The sequence below is a fragment of the Sinocyclocheilus rhinocerous genome, unplaced genomic scaffold, assembly GCF_001515625.1.
Source record: "Sinocyclocheilus rhinocerous isolate Xijiao unplaced genomic scaffold, SAMN03320098_v1.1 scaffold480, whole genome shotgun sequence".
Classification (NCBI taxonomy): domain Eukaryota; kingdom Metazoa; phylum Chordata; class Actinopteri; order Cypriniformes; family Cyprinidae; genus Sinocyclocheilus; species Sinocyclocheilus rhinocerous.
In genome coordinates, this window is record NW_015655401.1 from 2,253,779 (window position 1) to 2,278,154 (window position 24,376).

Sequence of the window (24,376 nt, forward strand, 5' to 3'; positions counted from 1 at the left end):
AATCGATGGGCGAGACGTCAGAGGCGGGTGACGTCATGACCAGGAAGCTTTAAAAGCATGTGAGGTGCAGCCGGCGTTAGCTTTTCTGTCATTCAGCAAAGCTCTCTGTGTGTGTCGGTCACGATTTATGTTCTGTGAGTCTTATTTATTGTTGTCTGTCCAAAAAGTTACACAAGCATTCAGCAAAAAAAGTATAAAGCTCCAGCAGAAAAAAAAGATGTCTAAAGCAAAGACAAACAAGGGCGAAAGCAGATCGCGTTATAGACTGTGTGTTCCTCCATGCCCACGCTACATCACGAGCGGGGATACACACAGTTTGTGCGTTGTCTGCTTGGGAGCGGAGCACGCGGCGTCGGCTCTCGAGGGGGCCGATGAACGCTTTCTGCGTGCTAAGCCACTACCTCAACGCCAGAGCCTGCTGTTTTTTCCCGATCTCCACACCGAGGTGTCGAGATTGTGGAAGAAACCATTCTCTGCCCGCTTATTCATCCCCACCTCTGATTATTATGGAAATGTGGCGGGGCTGGGTGAATGCGGTTACAGAGTGATGCCCCGGGTAGAGCAGACGCTTGCGAGCTATCTGTCACCCGGTGCGGCGTCGTCTCTGAAGGCTCCGGTCTTGCCCTCCAAGCCGCTGCGAACCACTTCGTTTCCTCCGCGGTGTGATGAGGCTGAGGCCTCAGGTACGATCTCGTGTCCCTCCTTGGGACCTCGCTGTGGTGTTAGAAGCTCTCTGTAGGCCTCCCTTTGAGCCTATCAAGGAGATATCAGATCGTCTTCTTACGTTAAAAACTGTGTTTCTCTTGGCTATATCTTCTCTAAAGAGAGTTGGGGATCTGCAGGCCCTTTCTGTGGCCCCTTCCTATCTCGACTTTGTGCCCGGTCTGGACAAAGCTTTTCTGTACCCTCGTGCGGGGTATGTCCCTAAGGTCCCCTCCTCTACACCACGGCCTGTCGTACTCCAGGCTTTTTATCCTCCTCCCTTTAGGGAGCCCGACCAGCAGAGGCTTAATTGTATGTGTCCAGTGCGAGCACTGGATGCATACGTCCACAGAGCTGCCCTGTGGAGAAAGGCGGACCAACTGCTTGTGTGCTATGGTCCCCCTAAGAGAGGTCATCCTGCTTCCAAGCAGACCCTCAGCCGGTGGATAGTTAATGCCATTACTGTTGCCTATGAGTCCTCTGATCTCCCCTCACCATTGGGGGTCAAGGCTCACTCAACAAGAAGTGTGATGGCCTCCAAGGCCTTTCTGACAGGTGTTCCTATGCAGGACATCTGCAACGATGGTCTACGCCCCTCACATTCGTCAGGTTCTATGACCTAGATTTGCAAGCCACTCCAGGCCCCTCTGTTCTCTTGCCATAGCTGTGCTCTTCCACACTAGGTAGGGATTTGCAAGTCTGGCGTCGTGGACATCTCGTTCCCATAGCGTTTTCCGACGCAGCTCGAGTTCCTGAAGGGCAACGTACCAGGATACGTATGTAACCATGGTTCCCCGAGGGAACGAGACGCTGCGTCGCAAGGCCATACTTCCAGCATCCCTACTAGAGCTTGCTTCACTCCTAAGAAGCTAGCGCCGGCTGCACCTCACGTGCTTTTAAAGCTTCCTGGTCATGACGTCACCCGCCTCTGACGTCTCGCCCATCGATTGGACTGATTACACATATGATTCAGAGCTTGGTATCGCTGAAGGCGTTCTCCTAGCGTTTTCCGACGCAGCGTCTCGTTCCCTCGGGGAACCATGGTTACATACGTAACCTGGGACGATTTCCTTTAAACAACACTATCTAGGATTGTAAGTTCCATGTAGTTTAAACTGTACTAAAATAGCCAAACTAAAAGCTATAAGCTATATGTCGAATGGAACTTTTGTGTTTTTCTTTTGAAAGTGAAACTGATTTGCATTATTTAATTGTCAAATATTCCCTAAATATTTGCCGTCATGCAAATAAACAACAAAAAACCCAATCTGGTAAAATTGAAACACTGCTTTCATGACTCTGCAGCTCTGATGTTGGATAGTATGCACAAAATCACTTTCTCTTGATTCATTAAAATGCAACTGGATATGTTTTTTTAGTTATTGATTTTATTGAAAATGTCCTCCGAGGACTTCAGAATTAATATTACTGTAATATTGTTACAGTGTTTGTTTTGTTTGGCGTCAGGGTGAAAAAGTTCTCTTGTAGTTTTTTGCGAATTTGCCGCGTTCAACAGAAAGCTGCTTGGTCCCTGTCTCATCTAGGTGTAACACCTTTTATATGTCTGCAAAAATTTAATAAAAGAATCATGGGAATAGAAAGCTGCTTGGTTTAAAAATGACTTCTGTGTGAGCTTTAAATCGCTGCATTATTGACAATAGACTTTGGACTTTTTTGCGTTTATCACCATCTGGTAAAGTTACAAAAGTCAGCTTGTCAGTATTTCATGTCCATATTTAGCCATGTAATAAGCAGTGATTTTAGCCAATCAGCATCCAGCGTTGGCATCCTGTTGCAGGTTTTTTTGTTGTTGTTTTTTTATATATAATGGCCGACTGACTGATTTGTTGCTGCAGTTGTTACTCTTTATGAAACAATTATGGTAAGAATTCTTTAATGAGCGATCAGTGCTGTCACTTTTGAGTACTTGCGTGCATTCGCTCATCCCTAGAACAAAATTATAATAAAAGATAAAAATATTAAAAAGTTTCACGTAAGACCTACCTTTCCAGCTCAGTTCTCTATACCCCCAACAAAACTAAGAATGATTTACACATGCTACATATTAATTCAATTCAATTCAAGTTTAATTCAAGTTTATTTGTACAGCGCTTTTCACGATACAAATCATTGCAAAGCAACTTTACAGCAAATTAAGTTTCTACAATATTTAGTGGTAGCTCATCAGTGGTGACTGTCAGTCAATGTACATATGGCAGAAATGTACAGAAAAATCAAATAAAGACGTAATCAAACAGACGAGTGTTATCAATAATTTATCCCTCTATGCTTCTACGAGTAAATGGAAAGGCCTGTTTCCTCCGTCTCACTATATTTGTTGTCAAACATGTTTCTTCTGAAAGTTTTGTAGCATAAAATGGCAAAACACAACACTGAAATTTGTTTAGGAAACAGTGCATGACTGATTGTAAACCATATTCATTGGACAAATATTCACACAGATAATGCACAAGAGTCACCACAGCATTCAAATGTCAGGAATTTCTGTCAATGTCCTTTTTTTGGGTGAAGGTTTTTCTGACACCTGGCTTATGGGCTAGAATGCCAAAGTGGCTTATTTCAATTTGCTCCTAGCCTCCTGTTCTGGCCTTTGTCAGATAGTATTTCAGCACAGTGAAATGACTGTGGACATGGTATTCTTTTACACTACGAAGAGCATGAAATTGGTATTAGTGTGATGGTAATGGTTGCTTCTCCCTCACTTGTTCTCTTCTCCATCAGTAAACTACCTGTTAATTGTGTTTGCCATTAAAAGATCCCACAATGGTGCCTGCCTTCAGCTCCTCGACTGGTGGGGTGATTTGACTGGCAGGCATGAAGGTGCCGTACATATTTGAAATGAAGGTTGCTCCTGAATCAAATGATGATGTTTCCCATCATGGCTCTCATTTCACACTTTACTGTTTCAGGCAGACCCCTCTTTATTGGCCCACTGCACTGGTGTTCTAATCAGTGTTGTCACAGCCGGCTTTTAAGGACCTTGACTTGAGTGTGCTTTGTAGTTCATATCAATGTTTTAAAATGCTTTCATGTTTGTGGACACAAATGCATGATTATCTTTGCTTTTTCTTCATTTTTGCTGTAGAACTATTCATATTATTCAGTGTTGGGTACTTTTAAATGTAATGTGTTGCAGTATTGAGATATTTGAAAAAAAAAGCAAAAATAGTTTTATGGAAATAAACACATTAAGTTACTGTTGTATTACTGTCAGTTGACTGAGAGTAGAAAGGCATGTTTGGCTTGCAGGCATTTTATTTGTATTTTTTATTTCAGAAGTGCTACTTTTGGCACGTTTATCACCAAAAATATATTGCATGCAATGATATATAGGGAGTACTAGAAAAAAAAAAAAAAAAGACTATTTTTATGCATAATTTAGGGTAACACAGGGTAAGATGCCCCCTGGGGCAAGATAACAATGCCCCCACCTTAATTTTTGGTAACACTTTATTTTGATGGTCCCTTTTGAACATTCTGTTGACAATAAGTAATGTTGCATCTACATGTCTGCTAACTCACATCAGAGTATTAGTAGACTGTTTGCATAATATCTGCTAACTATTTATTGTCATGGTCTCCCAACAGACATTCCAAGTAACTTTGCAAGTGTCAACTTATTGTAACCCTAACCCTACTAGTCTACTAATACTCTACTAATACACTAATGAGAGTTAGTAGACATATAGGTGCAATGTTACTTATAGTCAACAGCATGTGTTAAAGGGACCATCAAAATAAAGTGAAACCTAATTTTTTCTTTTGGTCATAGACGGCACAAAATCTCATCTCAAAACTTTTTATGAATGGCTACATTATTTTTATTTTTGTCATTTAATTTGGAAATCAACATTTGTGAGATTTAAACAGTTTTAAAGTTAAACGATCTAGTTACTTTTAGCATTGTATTGTGTTGAATACCATTTTGAGTGTGTGTGTGTCTATTGTGGACACATCAGTATTTTTAGATTAGTGGAGTAGTGTTCACTGAATAAATTAAATATTAATGGTGATTAAATATATATTAAAGCTGTGTTTTGTTGTTTGATTAACATAAATGACACAGACAGCGATACTTTTGTGTGTATGTGTCCATTCAAGCTCAAGGAGACATGAAAGAGAACGTCACTAGGTTACGTATGTAACCCTCGTTCCATGAGGGAGGGAACGGAGATGTAACCCAGCCCTCTACCGGTTCTCTCGGATTCATCGAGTGAGGGCCTGGCGCTGGACGCTCCGTCTGGCTGCCGAGGGGATGGAGGAGCTCGACAGGGTCTACAATATGGACTCTCTGGAGCGGTTTTAGCAAGCCGACCCGAAGCCGGGGCCTCTCAGTGCTAAACTAAACGAGCCAATGCACATTGGCATGCGATTATTGCATCCAGCTGCCGCTGATCACAGCGTGAGTATAAGTAGGCAGCAGGTGCAGCGAATATACAGGTTTTCGCTGAGGAGTCGAGCCGATGACCCGGGCCGCTCAGCGGTGGTACAGCAGCCGTGGCGACGGGACGTGACGTCTCCGTTCCCTCCCTCAGGGAATGAGGGTTACATACGTAACCGAGACGTTCCCTTTCAGTCGACGAACTGGGATCCCTAGCAAAGTGCCACGGATACTGCCCCTTCCAGTGTCCTGTGGAAGCCACCTGCGCCCCTTCTTTTTGGCGTAGGCCGGGGCTTACCACAAGAAGACCAGTTACTGCTGCTATGGCACTACCCACTCAGTAAGACTGGATAACACTGGCAAAACGTGCCCGTTCCACTTGGAACCGGAACGTTGCGGAAGGCCATCGTTCCCGAAAGAGGTTTTGGAAGCACTTACACATATGAACAACCATCTAGGAGCATATGGAAGAGCTGCTTAGAGACGGCATTCCCTTCTGTCGGCCTCCGACAGACAAAGAGCTGGTTTGAGGTCCTGAAGCTTTGCGTCCTGTCTACGTAGCATCTCAATGCTCGGACGGGACAAAGCAAAGCTTGGGCTGGGTCTGCCTCCTCCGGGGCACCGCTTGCAGGCTCACCACCTAATCCCTGAAGGGATTAGTGGGAACCTTGGGCACATAGCCGGGCCGGAGCCCCAGGATTACCTGGGAGTCAGCCGGCCCAAACTCTAGGCACAAATCGTCGACCGAATATGCGTGCAGGTACCCTACCCTCTTGATGGAGGCCAATGCAAGCAGGAGCAGAGTTTTCATTGACAGAAACTTCAGCTTGACTGTCTGCAAAGGCTCAAATGGGCCCTGCTGTAGTGCTCTGAGCACTAGAGACAGGTCCCAAGAGGGTATAGAGGGGGGCCGTGGAGGACTTAGCCTTCTCGCCCCCCTAAGGAACCTGATAATCAGGTCATGCTTCCCCACCGACGTCCCTTCCACGGGGTCATGGTTAGCAGCAATTGCAGCGACGTAGACTTTAAGGGTGGAGGGAGACAGCCTTCGCTCCAACCCTTACTGCAAAAAGGAAAGCACGACTCTGATCGGACATTTCTGGGGGTCCTCTCAGTGAGAAGAACACCACTCAACGAACAGGTTCCACTTCAAGGCGCAAGCGTGTCTCGTAGACGGTGCTCTCTGCGAAGTGATGGTGTCAACTACCTCTTGGGGTAGGTCACCTAGAAGACCTGCTCCTCGTCCTCCCTGATCTTGCACAGTGTCTGTGCGAGCAGGCTCACTGGGGGGAACGCATATTTGCGAAGGCCCCGGGGCCAGCTGTGTGCCAGTGTGTCCGAGCCGAGCGTTGCCTCGGTTAGGGAGTAGAACCACTGGCAGTGGGTGGTTTCTGGAGATGCAAAAAGTTCTACCTTAGCAGAACCACCTGGGGGTGGAGTCTCCACTCTCCTGGAAGTGCTGCTTGAGACAGCTCGTCGGCTGCCCGATTGAATACTCCTGGGATGTGGATGGCACGAAGGGACCTCAGATGCTTCTGACTCCACAGGAGGAGGTGGCGGTCGAGTTGCGACATGCGACGGGAGCGTAAACCGCCTTGCCGGTTGATATACGCAACCAGAATGTCCCTGCCCCGAAGGCGCCCTCTGAGGCGGCTCAGGGCAAGGCGTACTGCTAGCAACTCGAGGCAATTGATATGCCAACGCAGTTGGGGACCCGTCCAAACCCCTGAGACTGCATGCCCGATGTAAGTGGCCCGCCAGCCAGTGGCCGAGGCATCCGTGAATACCACAGCATGCCTGGATACCTGTTTCAGGGGCACTCCTGCCCGAAGAAACGAGGGATCTGACCACGGGCTGACGGTTCTGTGGCAGGCTGGTGTAATCTGAACCCGGTGAGTACCGCGTCGCCATGCCCACCTCAGGACTCAGCCATGGAGCTCAGAGCTGAAGCGGTTTCATATGGAGCAGACCGAGCGGAACTACCGCCGCAGCTGCAGCCATATGCCCCAGAAGCCTCTGAAAGAATTTCAGTGGGACCGCCGTCCTGCCTGATAAAGTCTTGAGGCAGTTCAGCACCGACTGAGCACGTTCCTGGGTGACGCATGCTGTCTGACTGACCTAATCCAACTCCATGCCGAGAAAAGAGATCATCTGCATTGGCACGAGTTTGCTCTTTTCCCAGTTGACCCGAAGACCCAACTGGCTGAGGTGTCTGAGCACCAGGTCCCTGTGTGCGCACAACTGACCGCGAGACTGTGCGAGTATGAGCCAGTCATCGAGATAGTTGAGAATGCGCACCCCCCGTTCTCTCAAAGTAACAAGGGCTGCCTCCACGACTTTGGTGAAGATGCGAGGCGACAGGGACAGCCCAAAGGGCTGGACCTTGTACTGATATGCCCGACCCTCGAACGCGAACCGCAGGAATGGCCTGTGCCGCGGGAGGATCGAGACATGAAAGTACACGTCCTTTAGGTCGATCGCTGCAAACCAATCTTGGGGACGAATGCACTGGAAAATGCGTTTCTGCCGTCAACATCTTGAACGGCAGCTTGTGAAGCGCACGGTTCAAAACTCGCAGATCCAAGGTCGGTCGTAACCCACCGCTTTTCTTGGGCACAATGAAGTAAGGGCTGTAAAACCCCGATCTCATATCTGCTGGAGGGACCGGCTCTATTGCGTCCTTCGCCAGCAGGACTGCGATTTCCGCATGCAAGACAGGGGCATCGACAGCCTTGACTGAAGTGAACCAGATGCCCCTGAACTTGGGGGGACGCCGGGCGAACTGAATCGCATAGCCGAGTCTGATGTTCAACAGGAGTCACCGAGACGAACTGGGGAGCGCTAACCAGGCTCCGAGAGACCGTGCCAGAGGAATCAACAGAGTCACCGACGTACTCACGGTGGGGCAGCATGGTGGAACACCACAAAATGATTGCACTGTATTTTATGTATAATCATTTTCTATGTTTCTATGTCTTAAATTCATTTAAAATCAATTTTTAAAACATTTTAAAAGTTTTTAAATTCCTTGTTTTGTTTTTGTGATTATTTTTTTATCATTATTTTACTTTCTTTTATGTAAAGCACTTTGAATTACCATTGTGTACGAAATGTGCTATATAAATAAACTTGCCTTGCCTTGCCTTGCCTTGGAACACAGGGACTCGACCCTAGGCCTGTGACGGCCTGGCCTGTGACCGCAGAGGGCGGAGTCTGGGTGTGAAGTGTAACACTCCCCTGATTTCTCCGTGTGTGGGAGAAAACACAGGGTCCCAGCTTGAGGCTTGTGACAGCCCGGCGTGTGACGACATGAAGCGGGGACTTGAATGCTACAGCCCCTACCTGGTTCCGCGAATGGGCAGAAGGGGTGCTCTTGGGCAACCCACTGCTGCCCGCTGGTGAGAGAGGAGGGGGTAAGTGACCCTGTGATGCACAGTTCACAACTCTCCTCCTCTTGAGACCCAGAGACTGAGGAAACCACTCTTTTATTGAAGGTTTGGGTACCGCTGGCTGCTGGGTCAGCGGCAGATCAAAAACAAAACGAAACAAAGGATTCTCCACCCGGCCCTCCTCCGGGGGAGGGAGTGGTGCGGTCACCATCTCCCGACGAGCAGTCTCCTCCATCTCCGGGTTGCCCGTCTCAGGGCCTCTTGTCTTGCACTTGCGCTTACCGCCTGGTTTGCTGCCTGGTGGAAGGTTGCTGCTGCTGCGTGGGAGCGGGGGCAGCCGCAGGGGGGTACCCACGGTGATGAGCAGTCTGAGGGGCTGCAGCTGGGATGGAAGCAGCAGGTTTTCTCTGGCACAGGATATGTTTGATCGCCTCTGTCTGCTTCTGTGCCGCCGAGAACTGCTGGGCGAAGCTCTCGACAGCGTTGCCGAAAAGGCCGGTCTGCGACACGGGAGCATTCAGGAACTGCACCTTATCATGCTCCTTCATGTCGGCCAGACACAGCCAGAGATGGCGCTCCTGGACCACTAGCGTGGACATCGCACGACCCAGGGACTGTGCGGTTACCTTAGTCGCTCGAAGCGCGACGTCCGTCGCAGCACGCAGTTCATGTAGGACTGCCCGGTGGTGACCACCCTTGTCGACAATGACGACAATGCTGTCACACCCGAAGGGGGCAACACAGCCGAGTCGTCATCCCCGGAGAGAGAGAGCTTGCCCTCCGATGCAGCGATCGACATCTGGTCTCGAGGGGGCGAATCGAAGGAAACGGCCAGCTCCCTCCACCCTGTAGTGGGTCCAGCGCGTCCCTGTGGCCGCTCCACCGGCTGCGGAGTGCTTGAGGGGTGACGAACTCCCTTGGGGAAGCCGTCACCGTGATCCTCAAATCACCTCTGACTCCACCAGATACAGCGCCGCCACAATTGCCGGGACGAACACTGGATCGCGGCAGAGGCAGAGGGACCCCGCCACGTTTGACGTAGCGAAGTCTTTCATGCAACTCCGAGATGGGCATGTCCCCACAAATAGAACATGCACCATCCACAAATGCTTGCTCAGCAAAGATGCGATCACCCGTGTTGCTCTTTTAGAGAAATGCTCTTTTGTGCTGAAGCACGCAGGGGAGCTGGCCACCGCACACTCCTGGTGTGGCTGTCTGCACGAGGATGATCTTTTTTTTTTTTCTCCGCCGTGAGACCATGATCACCGCTGCTGTGCCGTAACGCCCAGCGTTACTCGCTTGTCTCTCTGCAACACCGAAGTAGAGAGCAGTAGTGCTGCACTACCGCTCGGCTCTGAAGCGAAAGGATGAATTAATGCGGTGCACCTGCTGCCTCTTATACCCGCGCTGCGGGGTGTGGCAGCCAGATGCGAAATCCGCATGCCAATGTCCAGTTTACTTAGACTCAAAGTGGATTGGTCTCTCTGGTGAGATCCCAATTCGTCGGTCATCACCGACGTGATATCGAGAGTGACCGACTGAAAGGGAACCAGAACTCTCGAGACTGGCTTCTGGTGTAATAATATAACTAAGTGAGCAAATGTTTCTATTCATTTCCCTTAAAGGGTTAGTTCACCCAAAAATAAAAATTTGGCTGAAAGAAGAAAGTCAAATACACCTAGGATGCATCGGGGGTGAGTAAATCACAGCCTAATTTTTATTTTTGGCTGAACTAACCCTTTAATAACACATTGGCTGATGTGCCATCATCCTTCACATGCTAAACTTATATCTAAATATCTTTCAGTTTAAAAATAAATGCACATAGTCCTTAAGAGTGCCATCTTCCCCCATCTTACCCTATGTGTACAAAAAATAGAACATAGAACACAGAAAAATAGAACTCTCACTTATGAAAAGTAACTTAGCTATTATGGTGTAAATTTAGCAAATATGCCTACTGGGATACTTTACTCATTACTATTACTTGAAGATAATAATCTGATTATGTAACATGCATCAGTGAGCATGTTTACATGGACATTAGTAATATAATTATTTACCTTATTCTGAATAAGACAATATTATGATTAAGGTGTTTATATGAGTTGCTTTTAGAATATTCCTTTCATGTTCCCGTTTTACATGTTCGAAAAGTCTTACACGATGGTAATAATGTGATTAAGGTGTGTACATGTCTATATTGCACTTCAATAATGCAAAAAAATAGGAATACTCCACGTCTTAAGTTTACTTCGAGTATGACTTAGCCAGATTAAGGTAATCAAAACTCTCTGTTTACATTGTAGATTCTTAATCAGAGTATTATCTTAATCGTGTTAATATCGGATTGTTGTTGTCCATGTAAACGTACTCAGTTTTAACAGCATTTAACAACGTATCATAATAATTATAGTTTGTGTAGATTTTGTAGATCCATTACAGCGGTTATATATCTTGAAAATGTTTTGTTTACTTCATTTGTTCAGCATCGATTAAGCACACGCACACGCACACACACACACACACACACACACACTCAACAATGATCTTGCATTGATTGACCTTTGAACTTTTAACGATCTTGATTATGTATAATTGTTCTTCAGAGTATTCTCGCCTTGAACCCAAGGGTGAAGACCCATGCAAATCTACATTCCACTGCTTCTAAGAAGAATGAGAAGAAGCACTGGAAGAGAAACCCAGAGAGGAACTGTCATGTAAGTATTGTAAAAAACAAAAACAAAGACAAGTTCTTCTCACAGGCTGCCTGAAATTACTCATTTTTCCAAAACTCTTTAATTTACTGCTACCTTTGAGTTTTACATTTAATATTAAAGAAACAGCCAATGGAAAGAAAAGCCCTTGTCACAGCATATCGAACGTACATGTTTTTCCTTGTTTATGGAAAGTTTACATGCTGCCGATTGTCACAATGTGCTATGGTCACAATGTACTTCTCAGCATGATGAAAATTAGAGGTTGAAGAAGAATAACAACTGTCAAGATGTTAGAGCTGGTTCTCTGAATCTCCTGGAAGCCGTATCCATCATATCCTCTTCTGAGAGCAAACTTCATCCCAGTTTACCAATGATAATGGGTACTCTGTGATGCAGTTTATGGTGGTGATTCAATGATTATGTCGGCAATGGCTGTGATCATATTACTCTGATGAGCAATAATAGGGCTGAAGATTATAATTCTATAATTAGTTCCAGCCGCCTAGTTTGTCCAATTATTGTAGAGATTCAAATTTTGACTCCTTCTGCCCTTTTGCTTACAATTTGTCAGTGAGTAATTCTTTAGCACTCATCAGAAAACTGCAGCAAAAACCTAAAGGAGACATTATGAAAATGCATCATAAGCACCCCACCCCCCAACTCCCCAAATGGATTAAATATTCCAAATTTCCTCTCAATTATTATCATATCCTGTGAGCCCTATGAGTCAAGGCTCATAAGCATATTCAAATGTTCATTTTAAATGCTTTTTCACCATGTGGCGACTGTGTTGATGAAATACCAAATCTTGTTTCCAGAGCTTGCATATTAATTAGCTGTTAAATTATACTACCAATTCCCAGCACTAAGCATTTTGTCTAATTAATAATAATAAAGCCCCCAAGATGTTGGATTAGACTAATCCTTTGCAGGGGAAAATGCTACACACAATTTCAAGAGAAAATGTCAATGGTTATCCCAGTCCCAACAATGCCGCAGTGTAATTGGAAATGTAATTATGTTTCATTTTACCACACAGATGAGTTTTAATACCACACAGAAGCTGTGAGATTAGTCTACTGTGACGCAGGGTTGACCAAGGTCAAGTATTTTTGCATATGAAATGACATCACAAAATAACACATGGTGCTTTATATGATATTAGAAAAATTACATATATAAAATTATCTATATAAAAATGTGTGGTATCAGAAAGAATATGTGAGTGGATTAAAGCAACTAAGCATTCTGAAATGGCTCCGATATACAAAAATGTATTTATTTATTTATTTATTTTTTTAATTCAGTTCCAAGCTCTATCAAGGTAAATATCATCAATATTGTTACCGGTAACAGTACTCATACCTCTATTAAATGGAAAATGTTTGCAGTTTCTAAAGATAGATTGAGTAATTATAGCCATTGATCATTATATTTGAAAGCCAACATTTTTCAAATTGAATAGGCCTTAACCTAAAATAATCAGACTTCTCTTTCATGTTTTTATATTACCATGCAAAAAGTGTATCTTTTTTTTACTACCAATTAAAAGCTTGGGGGTCACCAATGCTGCATTTATTTGATAAAAAAATACAGTCAAAACAATAATGTTGTGAAATATTATTACAGTTTAAACTGTAAAAATGAATTTATTCCTCTGATGGCAAAGCTGAATTTTCAGCAGCCATTATTCCACTCTTCAGTTTCACATGATCATTCAGAAATCATTCATGCTGTTATTCTAATACTCTTAATATTTCTTTAGGATGTTTTGAAAAGCATTTATTTAAAATATAAATATTTTGTAAAATTGTAAATGTCTTTACTATCATTATTAATTTCTTTAAAAAAAAAATCTGACCTCAAACTTTTGAACAGTAATGTATATGTATGTAATGTATATATCATTTTTTTATATTTCTCACTTATTTGTACTGTATGCATCTTTCAGCGTTAATATTTGTGTTCAGATATGCAGAAAGAGAAATGGCTCCTATTCTGCTAACTATTTGCTAATGCAGTTTCAAAACTTGTGATGCACATGCACTTTAATGATTAAATCACTACTTAAACTCTTAAGATTGGTAGCTTTATGTGAGGATCGTTCATCTCGATACAGCATCAGTATCAAAAGTACTTCAAGATTGATCCACCCATCTGTATTGCTGACATGCAGTTGTATTATGGGCTGTTAACATGTGCTCTGCTTGTGATAGAGCAGTGATCCATTGATTGTGGAGAGAGCAAAAACATGCTCCAATTTTCAAAAAAAAAAAAAAAAACGTTTCTCACTCCAGGCAAAATCATGCAACTCTGCTTCTCCACACCACTCAGATATTCTGCTATCAAATCAAAATTATAGTCAGATGTTTGAACGTGGTGACGTTGTCATATGATATTCTTTGAAATCTTATGAGTGGTATTAATAATACCTGCAAATTCTTCTTGTAGAATACAAGTCATCATACTGAGGCAACATTTAAAAAAAAAAATAAGATTGTAAAACAGACTCTATTCTGGATTTGTCTCTTCTCGATCTGTATCTTGGCAGAGGTTTCTGCAACACAAGGTTGCCAGCTGAAGATCAGAATCCAGTGGAGGTTCATAAAAGAACTGTAGCAGAGTATCAGATGGCTGGATTGGTTTCTTATTCACCACCCATCTGTGTTATAATAAAATGTAGTAACTCTCTCTCATGCCATAAATTAACTCAGTGTGTGAAATCGAGTTAGCCTCAATCTCAATCATGTTGTGATTTTATTTTCTTGGCGCCTCAGCCGTATATATGTGCGGGGGAATTTCCTGGATGCTCATCCCTTTGAATTTCATTAAATAGCTTAAGTCAGTTGTCACAATGGCTTCTGTGAAACTGTATTAGCTTATGGAATAAAGAAAACAGCTTAAGCAGCTTGAACTTTGCCTCCTAAAAAGGGAGGGGTTGGGGGAATCCTCTTTAATGCCTCTCTGATAATGTCAGCCATGTCATGTTTCAGTGTTAAATGGCACCAATTAATCCTTCCGTTTTAAAGCAGAAACTTGTAAATCTTTAAAAGCAGGATAATCTCTGAACAGTCTGCTCAACGACATAATCCTTCAGCGTGGTCATATTTAAATCTACAGCCTATGGAATATTCCTTATGTTCCTCACAATTTAGAACTGTTTAAAGGATGTTTGGTTTCCTTTATAGGATAAGGATTGCTGTTTTTCGCGGCAGTTGTCTTATTTACAGAACACAACAAATATACTGATTATATTAATTTGAAATAACAAATTTACAGTTTGTTGTTTAAATCCACCAAAAGGAACTCAAACAAAAGTTTGGAGTGATAGAAAATAGAAAGAAGCTTGTGCACTTTTACAAAACATTATTATTATTATTATTATTATTATTTATTATTATTATAATTTTTTTTTTAAATACAATACAATATTTAGGTGTTTCTTAAACTTTTAAAAAAGAAAGAAAACTTTAACCTGAAACCAAAAATGAAAATTCATTTAAATTCATGTAAATTCAACTCAAGTCATTCCAATTTCCAAAGATGTATGACTTTATTTATTCTGTGGAACATACAGTAGAAGATATTTTAAGAATTGTCTCAATTATTATTTTTATTTTTTAAATTGTCCCCAGTGGTCAACATTCTTCAAGATATCTTATTTTGTGTTCCACAGAATAAAGCAAGTCATACATATTTTGTAATGATGAAAATTCATAGTAAATATATGAATTATTACATACTTAAATTCATAGCAACCTAAACAAAGAGTAAAGCAATTATAAATAATTTAGACATATATTAGATCATTCATAAAATTCTAGCCAAGAAATTAGCTTAAAAAATGTTCCTTTATAATGTTGTCCTCCTGAAATTCATTGTATAACTGACGCACTGACATAAATGTCATTATTTTAGTTAAAATACACCCTAAAAATTTCAGTAAATGCGCCTCTTTGTCCCACCAATGTCTCTGTGTGCTTTACTCCTACAGTCTTGTGTGAATTTGGAGAACAACTTCGATGACATCAAGCACACGACTTTGAGCGAGCGTGGGGCACTTCGGGAAGCACTGAGGTAAGCACTGTCTCCATGGCAACAGTCACAGTCAACGCAAAAAAGAGTTTGGGTGGGCAGCCGAAGGAACACGTGTGCATGTGCGTGCCGTTTGGCGAGGGGAGGATGAGTAGCGGCGTAAGTCATTCTTCATTATTGAGGGAATAGAGGGGTGTACAGGCAGCACTTGGCTCTGCTTTTCTCAGGGATTAATTTGTTGGAAGGAAGCCTCCCTTTGGACTTTGCCTTGACTCTTCAACCCTGCAAGAGATGCTAAGGCTGAGTGCACAGTGAAAAATGTAAATGTTTAATTTGTTAGTTGAAAATGCTTTTGGGGATCCCAAGACAACATCAGAATATTTGATCATGAGGACCGCTGGTGTTCTGGTGTAACTTTCAGTATGCAGTCTTAAAAAACAATGTAAGTGATAAATAAAGATATGTGCTTTTCAAATAAGCTGAACAGAGTCCTAACTGAAATCTAGTAAGTACAATGATCTTCATATAAATTACATTGTTTGCTATTAGGCCTGTTTCCCACTAACATCATCAATCATCAATTCTGTTTATTTTGGTCCTTACAGACAACTTTTCACAAAAAATAAAATAACTGAACATCATTTCCGAAAAAGGTGTAGGCCGAAGCCTTGCTTATTATGCCTACCCTTTATACATATTTAACCAATGAACGTCACTTTTTCACTAGATTTGACAGATTAAACATATGTACATGTATATGCCCGTGTTGTGTAGCAAAAGTGTTTAGGCACTAAACCTATATTTGTCCTCTATAGAGACCTGTTTATCAATATAAAGAGTGAACTATTCATCCATTGTTTTAAAATAGACATCTTTTGGGCTTTTTCTGACTAAAATGTGATGATTAACTATATAGTCTACATGTTGGGCTTTGGGTTTCATTCTGTGCCAGTTAATTACTGTGTAATGTGATCTCCTCCTCCTGTAAATTAGATTTCATGATGGTATAGTTTGTGATGATTCTCAATTGCTCACTCCAAGCATGGATTTTATAAATGATTGCTGATATTAAAGAAAATATATAAAGGTACAGATGTTGTTCATTAGTTAGTTAGTCCGTCCGTCCGTCCATCCATCCATCCTGTTTGCATAGACCCAAGGTCTGAGTGATGTAAAGAATATTCACAATATATGTGATGATGTTGCTGACAATATAAAATTCAGCAACATCATGAAAATCATTTTAGTTTGCTGTTTATGCAGTCTCATTAGATTACTTTTGTAACCTTTTCTTGTCTTGCACCGAATCAAAACTATTAAAGTTTTTGAAAAATCAACTATTTGTGCCATCAATCAAAAATGTTTCAGCATGGCATTTTTAATATGTTAAGATATTTTAGTAAAACTCTGTGTGGATTAGAGCTGCACTATTAATCAAATTTCTAATCACGATTACAATTACGGATGCCACAATTAGTACAATAGTTCAAAGTCCCCTTATGTTATTATGATTGCTTGTGTTTTTTTTTTCTTCTACAGGTTATCTTGAGGGTTTGTCCATTGTTTTAATTTATATAATAACATGCATTTTTTTACTTTTTGTATTATTTAAAGAAGAAACCAATCCAATGTTGACATTTGAGACTTAAAGGGTTCATATGACGTTTCTAAAAAGAACATAATTTTCCACATACTGTACATTATTGTTGCTCCTCTATGCCCCGCCTTTCTGAAAGCGTTGGCTTTTACAAAGCTAATCGTTCTGAAAAGCGCGGTGTGCTCTGATTGGCCAGCTATCTAGTGCGCTGTGATTGGCTGAATACCTCAAGCATGTGACGGAAAATTTACGCCCCTTACCAGGTTCAGGAAACTTTCCTCCGTAAAATGTGCTGCACACACTCAAATATTTGGGTTGTACTGTTCTGGAACAGTGTTGTAAATTAAAATTAACCACTGATTTCTAGTTGTGTCCTAGAAGGCCAAACAAAGTAGTTTAGCTTTTGCAACAAAACACACAGCGTCTCCACGACATGGCGGCGGCGGCAACAATACTACAGCGAGAATAAAAGTTACGCCTTCTTTCTTTGCGTGAACATTTGGGCGGTGTTTTGCAAATCTTTCCACACAGTGACGTAGTGGGGGCGTGTTTGAACGAGGCGTTTTAGGAATGCATGGCTGAGCATTCACTTATATAAAGAATATCTCTTTGGGTTTGAGACTTTAATCTTTGTGACTTTACAGATCTTCTGTATGCACGAACAGCTTTTAACACCCCAAAGACAAAGGAAAACATGAAATTGCATCATATGACCCCTTTAATACTATAGAAAAGCAATAAAAGTTCTTCAGTTTGAGTGTTTTCAGCTTGTTTATTTTCATATAAAAATATGGCATGCAGTTGCTTCAAACAATGGTATAAACATCATTCAATGTAAATTGTGATAATCGTAATTAATAATCAAAATTTCAATTTCAAGGGAATAATCAACAATTATGATTTATCATAATCGTGCTGCCCTTGTGTAGATAAATATCGGTGTTTATTGTTATGTTAGTGCGTATCAATGAAAATGATTAAATATCATCTTGGTTTTAGGGTCAATATTTTCCAGTGTTTTAAAGGAAGGATCTTATGATCACCGTATTTGATCAAAAATGCAATAAAAACAGTAATATTGTAAATATTATTATTATTTAAATAACTGTATTGTATTTAGTGACTTTACTGTCACTTCTTAATTTGAATTCAACCTTATTGAAGAAAAAAAAATATTTGGTAACACTTTACTATAAGGTCACATTAGTTGACATTAGTTTACTGCATTAGTTAACATGAGCTAACAAAGAAAACATTTATTCATCTTAGTTAATGTTAATTTCAACATTTACTAATACATTATTAAAATCAAAAGTTGTATTGTAAAGTGTCTCTCTCTCTCTCTCTATATATATATATATACATATATATTCCAGAACGGTAGTATAGTTTTTGTAGGTATATTGCCCAGCCCTAATAATGCCACAGTTCGGTTAGATGTGATATGCAAGCCTGATGAATCAACACTTATTTATTGGTTATGTGTATGGTAAAAAACAGGAATTATTTCAGAATCATTTACTTGTTTGTACCATAGTTTATGGTGAAATGAAAGTGCTAAAAGCAGAGCGAGTTGACTCTAGATGAGCCTTTCTCAGTCAGCCAAAGGATACTGAGATGACACAACAGGTAAAGTTAGCCATGTCATTTACCCTGTATCTGTTCTATCACATCTGATCTGCTTTTCGGACATCTGTCTTCTAAACATAATGATCTATTCAAATGTATACTGAAATAGCACCACATAATGAGTTCATTTGAATAATATGTCTTAATTTTGCATGGCATCGAATATGCATGAGCACAGCATTGCATCTGCTGATCATGAATAAAAAACAAAACAGCAGCAGAGTTGGGAGAAAAAAGAGGGCTAGAGAGATATTGGAGACATTAATGCACACTTTTGTCGTGCAGAGGTCTGATTTTAATCCTTCTCTAAACGAGACTCCCCTGCAGTGCTGGTTGGCAGATTTGATGAAAGATTTAGGTTTTATAACTTCTAATAATGCTGAACATGAAAGTCCGAACGGCGCGCTGTTCTGGTGCTCATCACAGGAGGCAGCTGGCTTATTTGGCCTGTTTGTTGGGCATAGAGGAAGCCCCAGGTCTGGATTCCCAGTGTCACGAAACAGCCAGAAAGTTGACTCCTCATTAAAGACCACAGATTGGTTCACATAGTGAAGCAAAGTTACTAAAATACTACTTTTTCATACCTCAAAACTCTTATCAAATATGCTGCGTTATAGCTCAACTAACTGTATTTTGATGGCTTATCTTCATGTCAGTGAAATCATAAGCACTCCAAGCACTCACAGCATGAATCCACTTTGATTTCAGAATAAATCAGATAATGACTAAGGGAAATTGTGCTGTTTCATCCAGACGTATTTTCTTGATGATTATGAGGCAAGGCAGTTTAGTCATCATATTGAATTGTTTATATAAGACCTACTTTGACATTTCTATTAAAAATCTAGTTGAAAAACTAGATTCTGACATGGTTCTGACATCTTCAGTTAATGGAGGCAGGAGGAATTTTATGCTTGTTTTGTTCTCACTTATAAAATAATCATACAATTTTAAGTGCTTGTGGTACATCCTACACTGGCCTGTCCAAATACCATCTTACGGGTCCCATCAGTAGGGTTGGGAACTGAGATCTGATTTTAAATCAGCACCATTGCACTTTGGGCATCCCAAGTTCGAGTCCCAGCTTGTGGACCTTTCCTGATCCTGTTCCCCTCTCTCTCTTCCAATTCACTTCCTGTCAAATTTGCTGTCTTATCTAAATAAAGGCAAAAAAGGCCAAAAATAAATATGCTTTTCGGACATCTGTCTTCTAAACATAATGCTCTATGGGCAGTCGTGGCCTAATGGTTAGAGAGTCGGACCTGTAACCCGAAGGTTGTGGGTTCGAGTCTCAGGTCCGGCAGGTGGGGGGAGTGAATAACCAGCGCTTTCGTCCACCCTCAATACCACGACTGAGGTGAGACCCTTGAGCAAGGCACACCGAACCAACAACTGCTCCCCCGGTCGCCGCAGCAATATGGCTGCCCACTGCTCCGGGTGTGTGTTCACTACTGTGTGTGTGCACTTGGATGGGTTAAATGCAGAGCGCAAATTCTGAGTATGAGTCTCCATACTTAGCCACACATCACTTCACTTCACTTATTGAAATGTATATTGACATAGCACCACATAATGAGTTCATTTGAATAATATGTCTTAATTCTGCATGGCATCGAATATGCATGAGCACAGTCCCAACTTGTTCCCCTCTCTTTCTGCCCAAAAAAAAAGAAAAAAAAAGGCCAAAAATAAATCTTAAAAAAAAAAAAAAAATCTGGTTGAACCCAAACTTTTGAATGGTATGCTACTATGTTTGTTTTAGTATTGTTGTTTAACATATAGTAAAGGCCAGTTAGATTTTTCAGTCATTAACATCTATGTAAACACACCTTTAGCAAGAATTGTTTTATTTAACTTATTATTAAAATTATCTTTATAAATTAATTTTAATTTAGAAATTAATTTAGTTTTGTAATTATCTCATAATTTGGCAATGGAATGGCCAATTTATTTTATTTATTTAATCCTTAAAAGTACTTCAAATTTTTTGTTAAGAAACCAGAACAGAATCGCTAAATTTTTAACGATTTCTATTAGGGCTGCACGATTATGACAAAAATCATAATTTTCGATTATTCCCTTGAAATTGTAATTGCGATTATTAATTACGATTATCACCATTTACATTGAATGATGTTTATACCATTGTTTGATGCAACTGCATGCCGCATTTTTATATGAAAATAAACAAGCTGAAAACACTCTAACTGAAAAAACTTTTTTTCAGTCATTAACATCTATGTAAACACACCTTTAGCAAGAATTGTTTTATTTAACTTATTATTAAAATTATCTTTATAAATTAATTTTAATTTAGAAATTAATTTAGTTTTGTAATTATCTCATAATTTGGCAATGGAATGGCCAATTTATTTTATTTATTTAATCCTTAAAAGTACTTCTAATTTTTTGTTAAGAAACCAGAAAAGAATCGCTAAATTTTTAACGATTTCTATTAGGGCTGCACGATTATGACAAAAATTATAATTTTCGATTATTCCCTTGAAATTGTAATTGCGATTATTAATTACGATTATCACCATTGTGGCATCCATAATTGTAATCGCGATTAGAAATTCGATTAATTGTGCAGCCCTAATTTCTATCCCTAGTCACAAGAGTTTCACTGCACTTGTACTAACGTTTTGAAAGGTGAATTTGGCTTTATATGATACATTTCTGCATGAAAGTGAGGGTCTCAAAGCCGACAGCTGCCTTTAGTGTCTGTTGTCAAACTGATTTCACAGTTGTCAGATGACTGAAGTCAAGTAACATGTTGCGTTGTTAAAATGATGAGCTCTAATGAGGAATAACTCTTCTTATCATTCTCTGCTCCAGCACACCCCTGACAGAAGCCCTCTTTTTTTCTTTTCCTGTATTTTTTTTTGACACAGGACCCACAGTAAATAAAGGTGGATTGATCATTAAAATCATCCTCTCATCCCAGCTGTCCCGGCACCTAGGCTGAAAGGAGCCCCCTTTACTTCGGAGCCTGGCTTAATTGGTCGTATCTAAAATGGTTTAAGTAATTAAGATGACAGAGCCGGTCTGTGAGAGGACACTTTCCTCGTGTCCTCTCAGAGAAGTCTGGCACCTCTCTAGGGTCCTCATTATGACTCGGTCCCCACAAGTTACATGTCCTCACAAGTGAGGATTTTGACGGGTATCTCTCCAAGTTGACCTACCCACACACACATGATAAATTCATCATCTCTACAGAAGAGCGTTTGGGATTAAGTTGGTAGTGGTGGGAGGCAGGAGGTGATTTGACAGCGTTCGCTAATGCCCACGTTAGTTTTGAAATGAGCTAATATTGTATCATGTTTTGTTGCACTGAGTAATGCGCGTGCTGCGTGTTATTGCACCAGAACAAGCATGCTAGTGGGATCCAAAAGAGACCACAATAAAAATCTGGCTTGTTAAATCTAATTTAAACCTCATAATTTACAAAGGGATTAAAAAAAGTTAATTAATTCAGATTAATAATAATAAAAAAAAACTACACTATTTCTAAGTAACTAATCAAGTAAATTTGTGACACTGATCATGTACAGATGGTCAGATGTTCTTCCAGGATGTTCTTTGGATCATTCTGAAATCATTCTGGAGAACATGGTCATCAGGTTTTTAAACAAAATTGTGGAGGCATTCTGGCAAAAAGGGGGTGCACCAACTTGCTCAAAATGGGACATTTTAATCAATTTTCCAATTCAAATGTTCACAAATTGTTATGCTGATTATGTAATTTGTAATGGAGCAAAAATGTACTTAATTAGAAAAATGCAAAACAATTTTCACTAGTGTTCTCAGACCACACTGTATTTCATCTGTAAAATTTGATAGACTTAGTGGTGCTTGCAACTCTGCCATGAGCATGCACTTATTGGTGTTATTGTTGCTGTTGTTGTTACTATTATTATGCAAATTGTGGTGATCTATTGATTCGCAATTTATTTCACAATTACAATGAGAGAGAAAGATGTTTGAGAGAAAGAGAATCTGTCAGTGTATCTTGTAGAAAAGCTACCCAAGCAGTGTTATTTTAGCAGTAATATTTATATTCTATCATAGTTTTTATAATTTTTTTGAATTAGGTTTTACATTTAATTTTAGTTTAATTTTTTGTAATTTTGTTATGTGATTTTATGTTTATATTACTATTTAAATTAAATTTATTTTTATAAAAAGTATATATATATATATATGTATATATATATATATATAATATTTAATTTATTTTTTAGAAATGCTTCAGCTTAAACTTGTATCAGTTAGTTGCCAAGGCAACATTTCTAATTGTCATTTTAGTTTAGGTATTTCATCTAATATTTATATTATGTATGTATTTTGTTTCAGCATCTGACAAAACTACTTTTAATAGTATTAGTTTTATTTAGGGATGCACCGATACCACTTTTTCCAGTACTCGCCCGATACCGATACTTTTATTATTTGGTACTTGCCGATACCGAGTACCGATACCAATATTTTCATTGCATTTGTAAATTTTTTAAATATTGGGTACAGAAACCAAAATGGCACTTATCACATGCTGTGTGGTATCGACGTTTGGTATCGGGGCATTTTAACGAGTACGAGTACAAGTACAGAAGCTCAGTATCGGGCCCGATACCGATACCAGTATCGGTATCGGTGCATCCCTAGTTTTATTTAACAATAATAACCCTGTACCCTGCCCTATCCATCCAAATAAAAGGTTTTGCAATTATTATTTTTTTTCTCATACATTTTATGTTTGCATATTTTCCTCAGTTGGTCAGGTTCTTAGCATCTCCCAGGCAAATCCTGCAGGCATCCCTGTGAAGGATGACTGTACAAGTAAAAGAGAATTTATACTGAAGTGTCACAGGAAGACGGTTTCACATGATCTGTTTTAACCTCTGTTTCTGTAATAAGAGGGACGAGTAGTGTAGGTCAGGATTCTGTGAGGCTTATGGGGTTGAAAGAAAGCCTTTGTTTGTATGCAGCTATACAGACCAAGTCAGTGACTAGATTTCTAAAATGAAAACTAGGCCGTTTGTACTTCAGCGATCAATAAATCATTGCATTTTCTAATATTGCCTATAAATTGAAAAGGAGAGTACAGGTTTTGCGTATTTTGACCCTGATAAATGAAGTACTGTGATGAGCTATGGTCATACTACTCAAATGTATATTTAGACATCAACATAAACTTCAACATGAAAGACTGTTCAGAACAAACACTTGTTCCCCTCAAACTAATGCTTATAGACTTACATCAGTGTGCATTCAAAAGTAACTGCACTGAATTGGTATAAAAATTCAACTCAATGATAATGTTAATAATCTAAACAAGTGCGTAAATCTAATGCCATTAGAAAGGGAAGTAAAGACTACAGGTCTAATTACCTTCTGTTCAGTGAGGTTTTTTTTTTATCTTAAAAAAAGATGAAATTGGAAGTTTCTGAAGACTATAATATAGGATAGCTTGGATAAATTTATATAGGATAAATACAGTTCCTTGTCACTTTATGTGTTTTGTATATTCCATCCAGCTGTGCTAAGTGCAGACAACGCTACTTAATAAGGTTCATTAGGATTATTGATGGGATTCTCAGTTGAGGATCATTAACAGCAAAAGATTCCCGACCGCACTGCTCTCCACATGAGCGGATGACTAGAACATATATTTCCTCAACATCAGTCAGATACGACCTCTGTCAAATGAAATGAGTGTACAACACTTTGACACTATAGCGACATGAAGTATTACCGCTGACATAGTATTGGAGCAGAATGCTTATTGCAGAGGTCATGTTTAGTCTGACCTCCCATTGTGGCTCATTTACTGGCACGTGCTAAGACCAGGTAACACACAAATAAAGAATGAAACAAGGTGCTGAATTTAAGAGTGCAGGAG

General features: G+C 40.3%; 1 protein-coding gene across 1 annotated transcript in view; it reads left to right on the forward strand.

Moving 5' to 3' along the window:
- Positions 1 to 24,376, forward strand: part of LOC107718148 (dihydropyrimidine dehydrogenase [NADP(+)]) — a 160,745-nt gene that overhangs the window by 7,955 nt on the left and 128,414 nt on the right. Inside the window, exons 2-3 of the mRNA XM_016525131.1 lie at positions 11,103 to 11,213; positions 15,208 to 15,290. Of these exons, the coding sequence (XP_016380617.1) occupies positions 11,103 to 11,213; positions 15,208 to 15,290 (194 nt within the window). The remainder of the gene's footprint in view (positions 1 to 11,102; positions 11,214 to 15,207; positions 15,291 to 24,376) is intronic.